The sequence below is a fragment of the Hemitrygon akajei genome, chromosome 1, assembly GCF_048418815.1.
Source record: "Hemitrygon akajei chromosome 1, sHemAka1.3, whole genome shotgun sequence".
Taxonomy (NCBI): Eukaryota; Metazoa; Chordata; class Chondrichthyes; order Myliobatiformes; family Dasyatidae; genus Hemitrygon; species Hemitrygon akajei.
This window is the reverse complement of record NC_133124.1, coordinates 212,580,563-212,595,713: the sequence shown is the minus strand read 5'-3', so window position 1 is coordinate 212,595,713 and position 15,151 is coordinate 212,580,563. Positions and strand designations below refer to the sequence as shown.

At 42.3% G+C, this 15,151-nt stretch overlaps 1 protein-coding gene across 4 annotated transcripts in view; it reads left to right on the top strand.

Annotated features, from left to right (window-relative positions):
* Nucleotides 1-15,151, top strand: part of LOC140735263 (tetraspanin-15-like) — a 240,030-nt gene that overhangs the window by 34,165 nt on the left and 190,714 nt on the right. For all 4 annotated transcript variants that reach the window (XM_073060147.1, XM_073060128.1, XM_073060120.1 and 1 more), the window contains exon 2: nt 8,770-8,955. In XM_073060147.1, coding sequence (XP_072916248.1) covers nt 8,770-8,955 — 186 coding nt within the window. The remainder of the gene's footprint in view (nt 1-8,769; nt 8,956-15,151) is intronic.

The window sequence follows — 15,151 nt, the reverse complement described above, 5'->3', positions numbered from 1 at the left end:
TCGCTCCGGAGTCCAGCGCTGACGCCATTGTGCCACCAGCCGGCCTGCATTGAGTTGTTGCCATGTGATTGGCTGATTAGATTTTTACATTAATGAGCTGATTTATCTAACAAGGAGGCCATTGAGTCTAACTGTGAAATTTGTTGTTTTGCAACATCCATGCTGTTCATGAGATATATATTACTATAGATTACAAAATAAATAAATAGTGCAAAAGATGAATAACAGGGTAGTGTTCATGAACCATTCAGGAATCTGATGGAACAAATGAGGTTTTATGGAGTATAAGAAATGCAAGAGAGAACTTAAGTAGGAAATCAAAGAGGGCTAAACGAAGACATGAGATTGCCCTAGCAGATGAAGTTGAAGAGAATCCTAAGTGATTCTACAGATACATTAAGAGCAAAAGGATTGCAAGGGACAAAATTGGTCCTCTGGAAGATCAGAATGGTAATCTATGTGTGGAGCCAAAAGAAATGAGAAAGACCTTAAATGGATTTTTTCATCTGATTTTATTCAGGAGACAGCCACAGAATCTATAAAAATTGAGATAAAGTGGCACTAGTTTCATGAACCCTATACAGATTACTGAGGAGGAGGTGTTTGCTGGTCTGAGGCCAATCATGGTAGATAAATCCCAAGGGCCTGACAAGGTGTTCCCTCAGACCCTACGGGAGGCAAGTGCAGAAATCATCCTTAGCGACAGGTGAGGTACTGGAGGATTGGAGAATAGCCAATGTTTTCCCAATGCTTAAGAAAGGCTCTGAAATTAAACAAGGAAATTATAGGCCAGTGAGCCTGATATCAGTAGTGGGAAAGTTTTTGGAATGTATTCTAAGGGACCGAATATATGAGTATTTGGATAGACAGGAACTGACAAGGGATAGTCAGTATAGCTTTGTGCATGGTAGGTCATATCTAACCAATCTTATACAGTGTTTCGGGGAAGTTACCAAAAAGTTGATAAAGGCAAGGCAGTGGATGTTGTCTACATGCACTTTAGCAATGCATTTGGCAAGGTTCCGCCTGGAAAGTTTGTCAGGCAAGTTCAGTTGTTTGGCATTCAAGATGAGGTAGTAAATTGTATTAGACATTGGCCTTGTGGGAGCAGGGACATGTGGGATGAGGACTGGTGCTTTGCAGGTATTCTGTTTAGGGCCAGTTCTCTCATGTGGTTCTGTCTGCGAAAAAGTCAACAAAGGCTTGAACTTCAGCCTCCGAGTGTTCAGATATGCAAATTTTGTCTGCGTGCTCAGATTTCAAACGTTCTCAGTATTTGTTTACTTATTATTATTCTATCTTTATTTTCTCTCAGTTGAACCTGGTTAAACCTGAGGTACGGGCATAGCCAACCACATTCAGTTCTCATTTGCTAGGAATTTCCGGACTATTCTAGTGATGTTTAGCTTGGTGGCTTTCTGGAGAATTACATAAATATTGACGTGCAGTCCTAATTGTGTAGTGACTTTGCAATGGAACCAGTTGTAGATATTACTATTGGGACAATGTATACCTTGTTCATGTTCCAAAGTCCTTCTATTTCCTCTTTTAATTCAGCATATTTCTGGTGTTTTCACTGACTGATTTCTGTATATTATGTGTTTGGAATGGCTATATCTATTAAGTAAGTTGTTCTTGTTTGCTTATCTGTAATATTATGATGATGATGATGTTGGCTGGTTCTTTGCTTGCAAAGATCTGGAGGGAAGAAGAGTCCTCAGGAGAGACGGCACGATCATTGGTGACTGTAGAGGCCAATTCTGGATCTGCAGACTCTGGAGGGACATGGGAACAGAATACTGTTGTTTCCTCAGGTCAGCAAACAGACGTTCCATGGGTCTGAGCTGCCTACGTGCAGAGTTGAGACTACGACTTCCAGTGTCATCTAACACCTGTCGTTTCGCTCCTTCTCCATCACTGTTGGATTTTTCTTCCCTCCTGCGTTGCGTGGGTTTTTAGTGAGGGTCGGTGTGCGTGGACCTAATTCACTCTTTAGGCCGGGGGACGTTCTACAATGGCACAGCGCGCTGCGACAACTGTGGTGACCACAAGGTTGTAGATTGAGTATCGGAGTTTTCCTTCTCCTATATAGACTACCTGACGTGGCTAACGAGTCCCATCTAACCAGGTTTGGAATGGGAGTTGTCCTTCTCTTAGGCTGGCTGCCAGCCAGGGCTGCTGAGCCCAGCCTGCCCGCCCAGTTATACCACTGGACATCCGGTCACGCCATGACATAGCAAATTCAGTAAGACCAGGGACGCCATGTGAAGGTGTTGCTATGGGCACAGTAGTGTAGGAGAGGCCATGTGCGAGTGACTTCCTGAACAGCAAGCTAAAACAGTGGTCCTGCGGCGATCACAACACCAGGAAAGGAGAGGCTATGGAAGGTGCTTCACTTTCCTAAATTGAGCATGACGTCCAGTCCAGGACTCACCCGTCCGCATGGTAATATTATGTCCACGTGGTAATTATGGATTGCCCTGTCTGTAATAATAGATTGGTCAGAATATAATTTTTAGCACTGCGACTCTAAAATTGGATCAGGCTTATATTTATAGTAAGTATGGTGTCTTTTATGAGTTTGTATTTTAAAGCAAGATATGATTATCAGTTATTGTTTGTATTTGCACAGATTGTCTTCTTTTGCACATTGATTGGTTGTCAGTCTTTGTGTATAATTTTCATTGATTCTGTTGTATTTCTTTATTCTACTGTGAATGCCTGCAAGAGAGTGAATCTCCGGGTGGGATGCTGACATGTACGTACTTTGAACATTGAACTACCGTAGCTCAGCAACTGACGCTGTGCAGTGGCGGTTGTTCTGGAGCGGAGGTGAACCATTTCTAATTCATCCCGTGAGTCAGAATTGGAATTGTTGTGTTATTATCAGCTATATGGAATAGATTGAAAAGCTTGTCTGGCATACTGTTCACACAGATCAGATCAGATCATTGCACAGTGCACTGAGTTGGAATGAGATAACACAATAGCAGGTAGACTGGAGCAGGAAGCTTGTTGGAGGAGAAGTGGAATATTACAGAGACGAAGATTTAGGAAGAGTGCACATTAGTTGTTTGTCAATCTTCAAGAATAGTTCTTCATAAATTCTACTGCATTTCTTTATCCTCCTGTAAATGCCTACAGGAAAATGAATTTAAAGGTGGCATATATGTAAAGGGGGTTTCTTCTTTTTCTTTGTTACTGTGTATGTAATCAAAATGGCGTCTTTGTTTTGTTAAAAGTAGGAATGCTTCTTTGTTATGATAAGTGCTGGAAGTTTGTTTGGGTTAAAATTACTGATATCGTGAATTGTATTTGTTTGTTAACCAATTGGGATTAATGTTATCCTTTCTTGTGGGTCTGTAAACTGATTGTTGGCGGGCATTTTGGGCAGTCGGCGCGAGGGAGAGAGAGAGAGAGGAAGCAATGCTGGAAGCTGGGCGATGGAACGGACCCCGAGCGGAGGTCCAAGGCCCAAGGTTTTCGGTGAGGAGAGGAGACGAAGACAGATTCGTGTGGAGCGTCTGGTCGACCACCGTGGTTGGTCCCAGGCAGCGAGTCGAGGAGTTCGGAGGGGATCGAATGGTGGCCAGAAGACTTTAGTAATTGAGCTCCAACGGTTGCGCACGAAGTGGTTTGGACTTTGATAAGCTTGGCGCCTTTTCTTTATTTTTTTTTCCCTTCATATATACTGTATCGTTATTAATCACTTAGTTATAGTAACCTTTATAAATTGTACTCATTTAATCGCATATGGTGTACTGTCTGTTTTTGGGCGAGGCGGGGACATCACACAGCATCCACACCAGCTGATTACCCAGTTTGGCGGGGCCGAAGGCTGCTCCCCCTAGACGAGAACGAGCTGAGCGAGCCTGAGGCGACCCAGGGGGTTACATATATATGGTAACAGATACATAAATTCACTTTGCCTTTGTCATAACATTTTGGGTACATTAAAGTTTCCTCATGTAACAATGTTCCATCTATAAAGGGACTTTCCTGATGGCTCTCGCAGGCCAAGTCCTCCTCAACCTCCAGCTCCACACAGCTCAGAGCAGATTCAGCACCTCTAGAGACACAATCCAGGTGTCCTTTGCCGCACCAACAAAACTGCATGGAGCAGCATCTCTTGGCCATGATTTCAGCTCTTTTCCACCAAGAAGGATGAAGGGGAATTGAAACTGAGCTCCAGTCCACGTCTCTTACACAATGCCCAATGTGTCCATCGCCAATCTGATGCCAAGCATTATAGATAATACTGAGAACAGAAGTTGTAGAGTTCTTGGAAATGAGTCCATAGATTGTGGAATTTGTTCAACATTGAGGCGAGTGAAGTTATCCACATCAGTTCAGGAACCTGGTGGTTGTAGGGTAATAACTGTTCCTGAACCTGGAGTTGTATGACCTAAGGCTCCTGTACCTCCTTCCCGATAGTAGTAGCAAGAATAGGGCAAGGCCTGGATGGTGAGAGTAACCTGTGTGATGGAAGGACAGTTAGTCAATTTAAGAGGAATTAGGGAAGTATATTTATTTATGTGGTGGTACATGACAACAGACCCTTTGGCCAAGCGAGCCCAATATTGACCAATGAACCCACTGGCCTGTGTGCCTTTGAAATGATAGAGGAAAGTGAACTGAAGCATTCAGAGGAACCCCACCTATTCACAAGCAGAACACAAACTCTTTACAGTGTTGGAATTGAATCCAGATCATGGGCCCGGTTACACTAACCGCTGTGTATTGTGGGGAGGAATTACTTAAAGAAACATTGGAAAAGAATAGGCCATTGGTATCAGTTGGGTCACAATTGTACAGGCTAATCCTTGCATAAAGGGCAGAATATCATTATTCTCTGAATTAACAAATGATCGCTGTGTCTCAGGGAAGGAAAACAGGAATTCAATCTTTCTGCTCTTGACTCTCTTCCTAGAGAGCGGATTTCAGGACTGTACTTCCTTGGAATGAATCCCATGTTTGAAGAGAAGATCCCGGTTAATTGTTTCATTCTCGAGACCCTATCACAACAAGCAAGAGCAATAGGGCTGATAACAATCTGAGACTCTTTGCCCTCAGTTGATGGAGAGAAATGAGAAATAACAGAATTATAATGAAGGATCTGAAAAATAATTGGAATCTGATAGAGCGTGCGCTCTCTATGGGTTATCAATCACCAAGTTTAAAACAGTGTAAGTGCAGTCTGCACAGATTAGGCTGTCTGAGAATTGGCACCTGCTCATTTTGATTTCCTCTGAGCAGCACATTTAATATATTCTCGCTTTGAGAATAGATGGTTTGGAGATGTGCTTGGAAATAATCAGTCCCTTTTTCTGCCTTCACATGCACACCAATGCTTCTTAATGAGGGCGATTGATGTCAAGTAAAGTCTGAACACAGGAAAGGATGTGAAGCCAAGAAAAGCTAATGAATCTTGTTAGTGAAAAGCATAGTCATCTCGGGCATTTTGTGCACAATGAAAATATTGCAAGAGATTTCAGGCAGTGGAGAAGTTTTGCCAAAACTTGAAGATGGTGTAGATGTGCCAACAACAGCACATCACTTCCCAATGAGCAACCAAAGCACATTTTAAACAGAAGTGGATTGCAATGTCACCATCCACGCCAATAGCCTCCAATGCACTAGCACACACTGTCGCTGTGGTGGACTTAAGATCACTCTTTGGGAGAAGAAAGCAGTTGGCCTAGATGGTGTCCCTGATGTTCCTTATATCCTGCACAGATCAGTAGTGGGAGTATTTGCAGGATTTTGAATATCTCACTGCTTCAGTCTGTGGTTCGATCTGCTTTCAGAAGACCACTATCATCTCAGTACCAAATTAACTCATACCTCAGCCTTGACCTCATTAGATGGCAGAATACGTTTGAGGGAATGAATGTGCTGCTGCTCGGAAAGAGTGAACAAGTTAGCGCTATTTCTTTGGTTGGTCCTGCATAGAGAGATCAAAATCCTGAAGAGAATTGGCAGGTAGCTGTAGAGAAAACATTGCTATGTTGTCAGGACCTTAAGTATGAGAAAGTTCACTGTAAATCTATTTGAGAATTCAGGGGGATCCACTTTACCCATACAGTGGTAAAAATGGGGAACGTAGTGCTGCTAGTGAGTTTGAAGTAACTATGAGATATGTTGAAGAAAAACAGTTTGAGGAAGGAAACCATAGATAGCATAGGATGAGATGTGATTTAGTAGCTGAGATTTGAGTAGAACAGCACAGTAACCACTGAATAGATTAGTGGAGCCAAATGACCTATGTCTAAGTGATTCCACCTAAAGACATATGTTTAAATCATCACTGCCATTATTTGCTATGTCATATGACATAGGTGGTCATGAGCTTTGGTCATGAGAAGTGGTGCATGCGTGTTTGATTTCACTGCTTGAGAGGTTCGGATAGGCACATGATTATAAGGGTACAGAGGTACAGTGCAGGTCAATGGGAGTAGGCAGTTTAAATTGCTCGACACGGACTAGATGGGCCAAAGGGCCTTTCTTTGCTGTATTTTCCTATGACTGTGACCTTTACCAGAGCGATCACAACAGTCCATGGACACTCAGCATCACCTTCTCAAGACTAATTAGTGGTGATCAATCAGTGTTGCCTTTGTCTGTAAAGCCACGTCTCAGAAAGTGAATAGTTGAAAACAGTAAACCAGAGGGCTTAGATTTAGGGATAGAGGGTAAGAATTTAGAGGGGACTTCTTCACCCAGAAGGTTGTGCATATTTGGAATGAGTTGCCAAAGCAAGTGGGTGAGGCAGGTATAGTAAGATTTTAAGACATTTGGAAAGTACATGGACAGGAGAGATTCCCAACCTTTGTGTTATGCTATGGACCAATACCATTAAGCAAGGGGTCTATGGCCCTCAGGTTGGGAACCCCTGGTTTAGAGGAAAGTTGGCCAAATGCGGGAAAATGGCATTGGCATAATGGTTGGCATGGACGAGTTGTGCCGAAGAGCCTGTTTCTATACTCTATGGCATGACAATAGTCAGCACAGTTCAATTTCACAGGAAACATCTTTGCCCAGGAAAGCAGAAGAGGCTGCCTCATTAAATATAGCTAAGGCACAGTTACATACATTTTTGCATAATAAATGAATTAAGTAGTGGTGAAAAAGTCAGGCAGGTAACACGGTGTCAAAGTTCAAAGTAAATTTGTTGCACTGGGCAACAAATTTTTTCGGAAGTCTTCCTTCCTGAGAATTTCTTTTGTTTATGATAGACCGCTTGAAGCTGAACACGAATAATTTCAGACTACTTGTATCTCGTGGGAATTTGGAAAGTAAGAAATTCTGTTGAATTATATTATGTTTAATTGCATAATGGTGCTGACACTTTGCAGTAGTTGAACTGAATGAAAAATGATTTGTTGAGGGTTTTCTGAGGCTTCTTGCTAAGTGTCCAACAATAATCAGCCAGCATTGATGGATTCCAGTTGCCCTGATACTGTTTCTCCATGATCACAATCTCCTGGTGAAACCTTTCACCATGTTTGTCACCAACAGCAGCAAGATTTGCAGGGAAGTCTAAATGGGAATGGAGAAAATGAATTTTCAGTGACATGTTGCACTTCACAGTTTTGTATGCTTGAGACATGTCAACTATCTGGACCTAGCCTGGTGCTCTGTAGCTGCTTAGAAAATTTTCAACAATATCCTTGAATAACTTCAATGAGATTTTCTCCAGTTCCAATAGAAGTTTTTCAAATTGCCTGCCACTGATGACCAGTTTGAATTGAATTGAATTGAATTTCGGTTTATAGTCATTTAGAAACCACAACTGCAATGCAGTTAAAAAATGAAACAACGTTCCTCCAGAATGATATCACAAAAGCACACGACAAGAAAATCCACATAACGTTTGGCAATCACCAAATCCAGAGTCCAGAGAGGCTGCTCCATATTAATATTGCGCTACCATCTTAGCGAGTTCCCCAGAAAGGAGCTCCAAATCTACCAGACAAAACAAGACCACCCAGACACACCAAGTCAGGAGACCAACCTATCACCCAGCAAAACAAAATCTAAAGCTACAAGACCTACGCAAAACCACATAGTTACAACATATAGTTACAACAGTGCAAACAATACCACAATTGATAAAAAAACAGACCATTGGCATAGTAAAAATAGTCCAAAGATGTTAGAAGTTTGATCTGTGAGCCAACAAAAATGCCTTCCTTAAACTTGGCATCAGCTATTAACAAATGAATTTAAATAATTAGAGGATGATAGGGAAATTTCATTGTGATTTTCATGATCAGCAGCCCAAAAGTCATCAGATACACCCAGAAGTTTTCAGGAAGCAAAATCTTTGTTGTGCAGTGTTATCAAAGTACATACTGGGTATGTCACCAGATATTATCCATTTTCTTGCAGGTATTCACAGTAGAACAAAGAAATACAACAGAGTTAATGAAAAATTACAGAGTCATGATCCTATTATCAAATGAATTTAAATAACAAATATCGGTGACTTAAAAAATGGAGCATGATGGGGAAATTTCATGGTGATTTTCATGATCAGCAGCCCAAAAGTCATCAGATACACCCAGAAGTATTCAGGAAGCAAAATCTTTGTTGTGCAGTGTTATCAACAAAGTGGAGCAGGCTTGATGGGCCAGATGACCTGCTCCTGCTCATATTTCTTATGTTCTTATTGTTGTCTACAGGCAAGAAGTTTATGAAGCAACTTCAAAGTGTACCGTGTTCCAGTCTGGCCGTTCTGAGATTGTAACTGGTTTTGTTCTCTTACAGATGCTGGGACTGCTCATCATGTGCGTGGGTATTTATGCCGAAGTGGAAAGGCAGCGGAACAAAACGATGGAAGGGTTCTTTGTCGCACCGGCTGTCTTTCTGGTGCTACTGGGGGTCAGCATCTTTGCGGTGTCCTTCGTTGGGATGGTCGGTGCTCTCAGAGACAATCAGCTACTGTTAAAGATAGTGAGTTTTTATTTTTACCATTCTGCTTAAGCGTTACTGGAAAGATGGTGTAACACTTACCAAACAGGCTGGTATATGTCTAGGGGAAAAGGAGATCCAGCCACTCACCAACCCCACCTCCCGTACACGCAGGTGCTGTGAGAATCAAGTTTATGCCACGCGTACACACACACACACAATGTCAAACTCACACCAGATACCATTATGGAATACACTTTAAAGATTTTACTAAAACTAAAAGAGCACTATGCAATACAGTGTATATGAAGGAAAAGAAAATAAAGTAAAAGGCGCCAACTTATCAAAGTTCAGTCAGTTTGGTGCGCATCGTTGGAGCTCAACCATCGAACCATTCGACCCCTCGTCACTTTCCTCCGACCTCCACGTCCTTGCACCTGGGACCACCCTGGTGGTCGACCGAGCAGTGCAGCGCACGTCCACCTTCCTCGGCGTCTCCTTCCCGCCTCCCCTCAAAAGACCGCGAAAACCCCCAAGTTCCCAGCCTCACAAGACAAAATAACATTCCCCATTAGTTAACAAATGAATACAATCCCGATATCAGCAAGTCTAAAGCTAAACAACTGCGAGAGAAAGCACTTATCATACAAAGAAGCACTCCTACTCTTAACAAAACAAAGAAGCTATTTTGATTAACATACACAGTACATTGTACAATTGTATGGAAAGGTTTGGGGCAGTCTGATTACAGAACAACGATAAAGGTTTAAAGGTGGAACTTCAAAAATTCAAAGATTCAAAGTACATTTATTATCAAAGTATGTATGCAGTATACAACCCTGAGATTCCTTTTCCCATAGACAGGCAGGGAGCAAAGAAAACCATGGAACCCATTCAAAGAAAACATCAACCACCCACCCCCCTCCACTCCTGATGCGCAAAAAAAAACAAGTTGTGCAAACAGCAACAAAAAAAAAGCAAAAAATGCAGAATATAAAACACAAAACTCAAAGAGTCCAGGCATATTCAGTTCAGCTCAGTGCAGGCCACCCTGATCGAAATCACTCAAAATAGCAACAAAAAAAACAAAGAGCACCCAGAAACCAGAAACACATCATAACGGGAACTACAGAGTCCAACCACAAACCGGGTCGATCAAACCTTGCTCAAGATCCAGAACTCCAGCATCATCCTCTGACAGCATCAAGGGACAGAGTGACCATTCAAATACAGGGACCATCTTTCAGGAGCAGTGAGCGAGAGAGAGAGAGAGAGAGACTGTCACATGCAGACACCCTCCTTCAGCCGTAGCGGCAGAGAACCTGGTAGAAGGGGCTGAACACCCGCCTACCTGCCATAGTCGCCTTGATGATTTCAGTCTTCCTCATCACTTTCATCAGCAAGATTAACGAGGATTGGAGTTGATTATGGGCTCACGCCCCACCTCCAAGCTTCTTGGCTTGGAGACTACACAGTTCATTTGAAGCCTTGTGGAACGTGCTCGGAGACACCAAAGCACCAGACTGCTCAATCGGCCCGAAAACACACCACCAAAAAGTAGATGACAGCCTCCAGCAGTAGCAGAACCACACTTGAAAGAAAGACGCAAAAGATGTGAAAGAAGCTGTTTCGTGAACTATCTGGAGGACGTCACTCTTGGCCGAGTTATTCGCAGATGCTATCTTCATCGATGACAATCTAGGAGAGCTGTTGACAGTGGGCTGAGCAGTTTTCTCATGCCCCTTGTGTTCTTGCATTGGGTTCAAGGGTCTATCGCTAGCTTAGCAGAATATGTACATTACATGCTGTGTGGGCCTGTTTTTAATTAAAAACAGATTGGTAATTACGTTGTATTGCTGGTCAACCCGGTGATACTTTTTATTCACTGTGTGAGTAGTGTTTGTCAGCTTTGTGTTTGCACCATTGTGTAATGCAGTTTAGTGGCATGTTTATATATGCATAGTACTCCACAGCGCAGGGAATGTGAGGAGCACAGGCTTTGTGTTGGTTGCTAATTTTACATCTAACGTAGAGCTACTGAGCTTTCTTAATAAGACGAGTCTTGCTCAGTCTTTGAGATACAAGCCTGTACTCACTACAAATAATCATATAACAATTACAGCACGGAAACAGGCCATCTCGGCCCTTCTAGTCCGTGCCGAACACTTACTCTCCCCTAGTCCCACTGACCCGCACTCAGCCCATAACCCTCCATTCCTTTCCTGTCCATATACCTCTCCAATTTTTTTTTAGTGACATTTTAAAAAATATAACAGAAAGTATTGTGGCTGTTGCAACATTGGTGAGGCATTTTGCTATCACAAATATTCCTGAAAATACAATTACTTTATTATAATAAGTACACATGATATGCTATGCACTTAGAGCATGTGCATCAACATAATCGCAACCAATGCACATGTGAACGCAATGCATAGAACAATGTGTGCATGATGTTTTTATAGCTTTTGTAAAACCTGTTCTGCCATGCAGCATCCGCCCTACCTAGGCATGCCTGGACAATATAGAAAACTTTTCAGCTTACATTGTGTGCAGCATTCGAGTTGAATTACGAATTGAACTAACAAATTCAGGCATAGGCAATTTTTTTTTTTTAAATGGTGCACAATAGGGACGTTTCATGGTGATTTTTCTGATCAGCAACCCAAAATCCATAAGATACACCCAAAAGTATTCAGAATCAGGTTTAATATCACTGGCATATGTCATGAGAAGTGAAGACTTTCTGGCAGCAGTACAATGCAATACATAGAAGAAAATCTGTGAGTTACAGTAAATGTGTATGTGTGTATATATATATATATATATACACACACACACACACACATATACCTTTGTATATATCAATTAGTTGAATAGTGCAAAAAATAAAAAGTAGTGAGGAACTGTTCATGGTTTCAATGTACATTCAGAAATCAGAGACAATATTTTTGTTCACTTTTATACCTTTTTATAGACTATTATACACTGGGATGGAACAAGACCCACGCTCTACCTTCAGTCTGCCCTTTGTAAACTGACAGTGACTAAGCTGTAATGCACAAATGATAATTATTTATATATACTTCGTAGGTTGGCATCTGTGCCATTGGGGGCACGTGGAGTTATGGGTGTACATTAGAGGCAAACTATTTATTCTGTTGAAGTAAGTGCAGGTGAAGACCTCGTAGGCTTTTGAATATTCACAAACCTTTCAAAGCTGTTGTAATAATTTTCCGTCTGACAAGGTTTAATTAGTTTTTGATGCAATGAACAGTATTTCCTCCCTCTGGCCCTGCTATTGTGCAGTGTGAGGATGGGTTATTGTGGCTGTCATGTGGGGGCTGGTTTATTTGTCGTTTGAAAGCCGCTTCTACTGTGCTGGTCATCGATTGGCCTGTTTGAAGGATGCCACAGCTCCTTCCCATTGGTTGTCCAGTGTGCCACAGCACTGGTGTCCGGTTTCAGCCATATCAGAGGTATAAGAATAGCACATGCAGGAGGCACGGCCTCTTTCTGTTTGTCTCTAGAGGCTCCTCTTCACACGGAGGTCGCGATCAGTGTTAAAGAACCATTGAGAAAGTATGCTCCAGATTTAGAAGGCCCTCTTGCACTCTCAGCTAAGTCACTGTTTGATGAATATTTAGTTTTGTAGTTTGTGCAACTTGGACAGACTTAAATGTTTGGTTGAGTCGTTTACTGTATGTAAACAAATGATTAATGTGCATATTCATAGTCAGTGTCTTATGCCTCACTCACCAAACCCGTGAACCTACTTCCACGTTACAGTGGTCTTTCTTTTCCACCTTTTGTACTGCAGAGCCATCATCTCACCTACCCCTTCTGATTATCTATCAGATTTTCCCCATTCCACTTATTCTCTGAGATAAGCTTCACACATATTCACCAGCACTTTTTGTCATCTGCTTTCAAGTCCTCACTGTTTACATTTTAATCCAAAATCATGGACACTGGCGAATCGTCCACTGTTCCACATACAGTGACCATCTGTAGTAAGCACAAGGTATTCTGTAGATCAGCACACACAATGCTGGAGGAATTCAGCAGGTCAGGCAGCTTCTATCACCATTATGTGCTGTGTTGTATGACATAGGTGGTCATGGTCTCATGATCATGAATGTTCTTGGCAAATTTTTCTACAGAAGTGGTTTGGCATTATTTTCTTCTGGGCCGTGTCTTTACAAGACGGGTGACCCCCCCGCCCCCCCAGCCATTATCAATACACTTTAGAGATTGTCTGCCTGGCATCAGAGGTTGCAATACCAGGACTTATGATATGCATCAGCTGCTCATACGCCCATCCACCACCTGCTCCCATGGCTTCATGTGACCCTGATTGGGGGGGTGGGGGGGGTTGCTAAGCAGATGTGACACCTTGTCCAAGGGTGACCTGCATCCTAGCAGAGGGAAGGAACACCTTCATCAGAACTGGAGCCATGTAGTTCTGTCCTTGGAGATTTGTTGGGAAAAGCCCTTGGTTGATGGTCATTAGTTATTGATTAATAAGGTTGTCAAAGGTTACGGGATGTAGGCAGTAAAATGGGTTTGAGAAGGATACTAAATCAGCGAGGATGGAATGGTAGAGTGATGGGCCGAATGGCCTAATTCTGCTCCCATGTCTTATGGTCTAAATGTATGCAGAGATATTGGCTGCTGGTGTGCTTGTCAAATCCATTATCATTTCTGTTCTCTCCTCTTGCCTTTGGTAACTGGATCAATAATTATAATTTAACACATTAAAATCAGATAACTGCACTGAAGTAGTAGAGTGTATCACAGTAAAACCTCTTTTGGTTACAGAACTTTTCCGTCTCTTCAGTAATGGCAAGAACTTTCATTCATGATGTACCTTCAGCAAAACAAAACCACCCAAGTTTAAAGAGCAAACACAAGGAAATCTGCAGATGCTGGAAATTCAAACAACACACACAGAATGCTGGTGGAACACAGCAGGCCAGGCAGCATCTATAGGGAGAAGCGCTGTCGACGTTTCAGGCTGAGACCCTTCGTCAGGACTAACTGAAGAGAAAGATACTAAGAGATTTGAAAGTAGTGGGGGGGGGGGGAGGGGGAAATGCGAAAAGATAGGAGAAGACCGGAGGGGGTGGGATGAAGCTAAGAGCTGGAAAGGTGATTGGCGAAAGTGACACGTTCCAAGGAAGGATATATGGCTGTACAGGAGACTTGATGATCAATAGTTGACATGAGGAGATACCGGGTCTTTTGAGCAAATGTTTGATCAATGAGTCAGATTTGAAATACTTTTTGAAAGGAAGAGGTGGAGATGTTGATGAAAAGGTTTATGAATGGAATACTGAGGTTTAGGACCTTGGCAAGCTGAAGACAAGGGTGAAGAGCTAGAATAGAGAAACATGGAGCTGAAACTGAAAGAGTCAGAGAGAAATAAGATAGATAGATAGATAGATACTTTATTCATCCCCATGGGGAAATTCAACTTTTTTTCCAATGTCCCATACACTTGTTGTAGCAAAACTAATTACATACAATACTTAACTCAGTAAAAAATATGATATGCATCTAAATCACTATCTCAAAAAGCATTAATAATAGCTTTTAAAAAGTTCTTAAGTCCTGGCGGTAGAATTGTAAAGCCTAATGGCATTGGAGAGTATTGACCTCTTCATCCTGTCTGAGGAGCATTGCATCGATAGTAACCTGTCGCTGAAACTGCTTCTCTGTCTCTGGATGGTGCTATGTAGAGGATGTTCAGAGTTATCCATAATTGACCGTAGCCTACTCAGCGCCCTTCGCTCAGCTACCGATGTTAAACTCTCTGGAAATCTGGAGTAACATGTAAAATGATGGAGGAACTTAGAGCATCAAACAGTAAAAGGCCAGTTGACAAGTGGGATGAGACCCTTCATCAAAACTGGAAAGAAAGAGGCCAGAAGCCAAAGAAATAAAGGCTGAAGCTTGGGGTTTGCAAGTCTGTGAATCCTCTGGGTTAGTCAGAGGCCTGATGTCTGTGAGTCAACTGGAGGCCAGAGGTCTGGAAATGGATTGTCATTGTGTGTTTGTGTGGGAGGGAGAAAAGTGGCTTGTTTCATTGTTTTAGCTTTTGCTTGTTTTGTTGTGCTGAACATTGTGGGCATATCATATTGTTGTAAAGACCACACACACACACACACACACACACACACACACACACACACACACACACACACACACACACACACACACACACACACACACACAC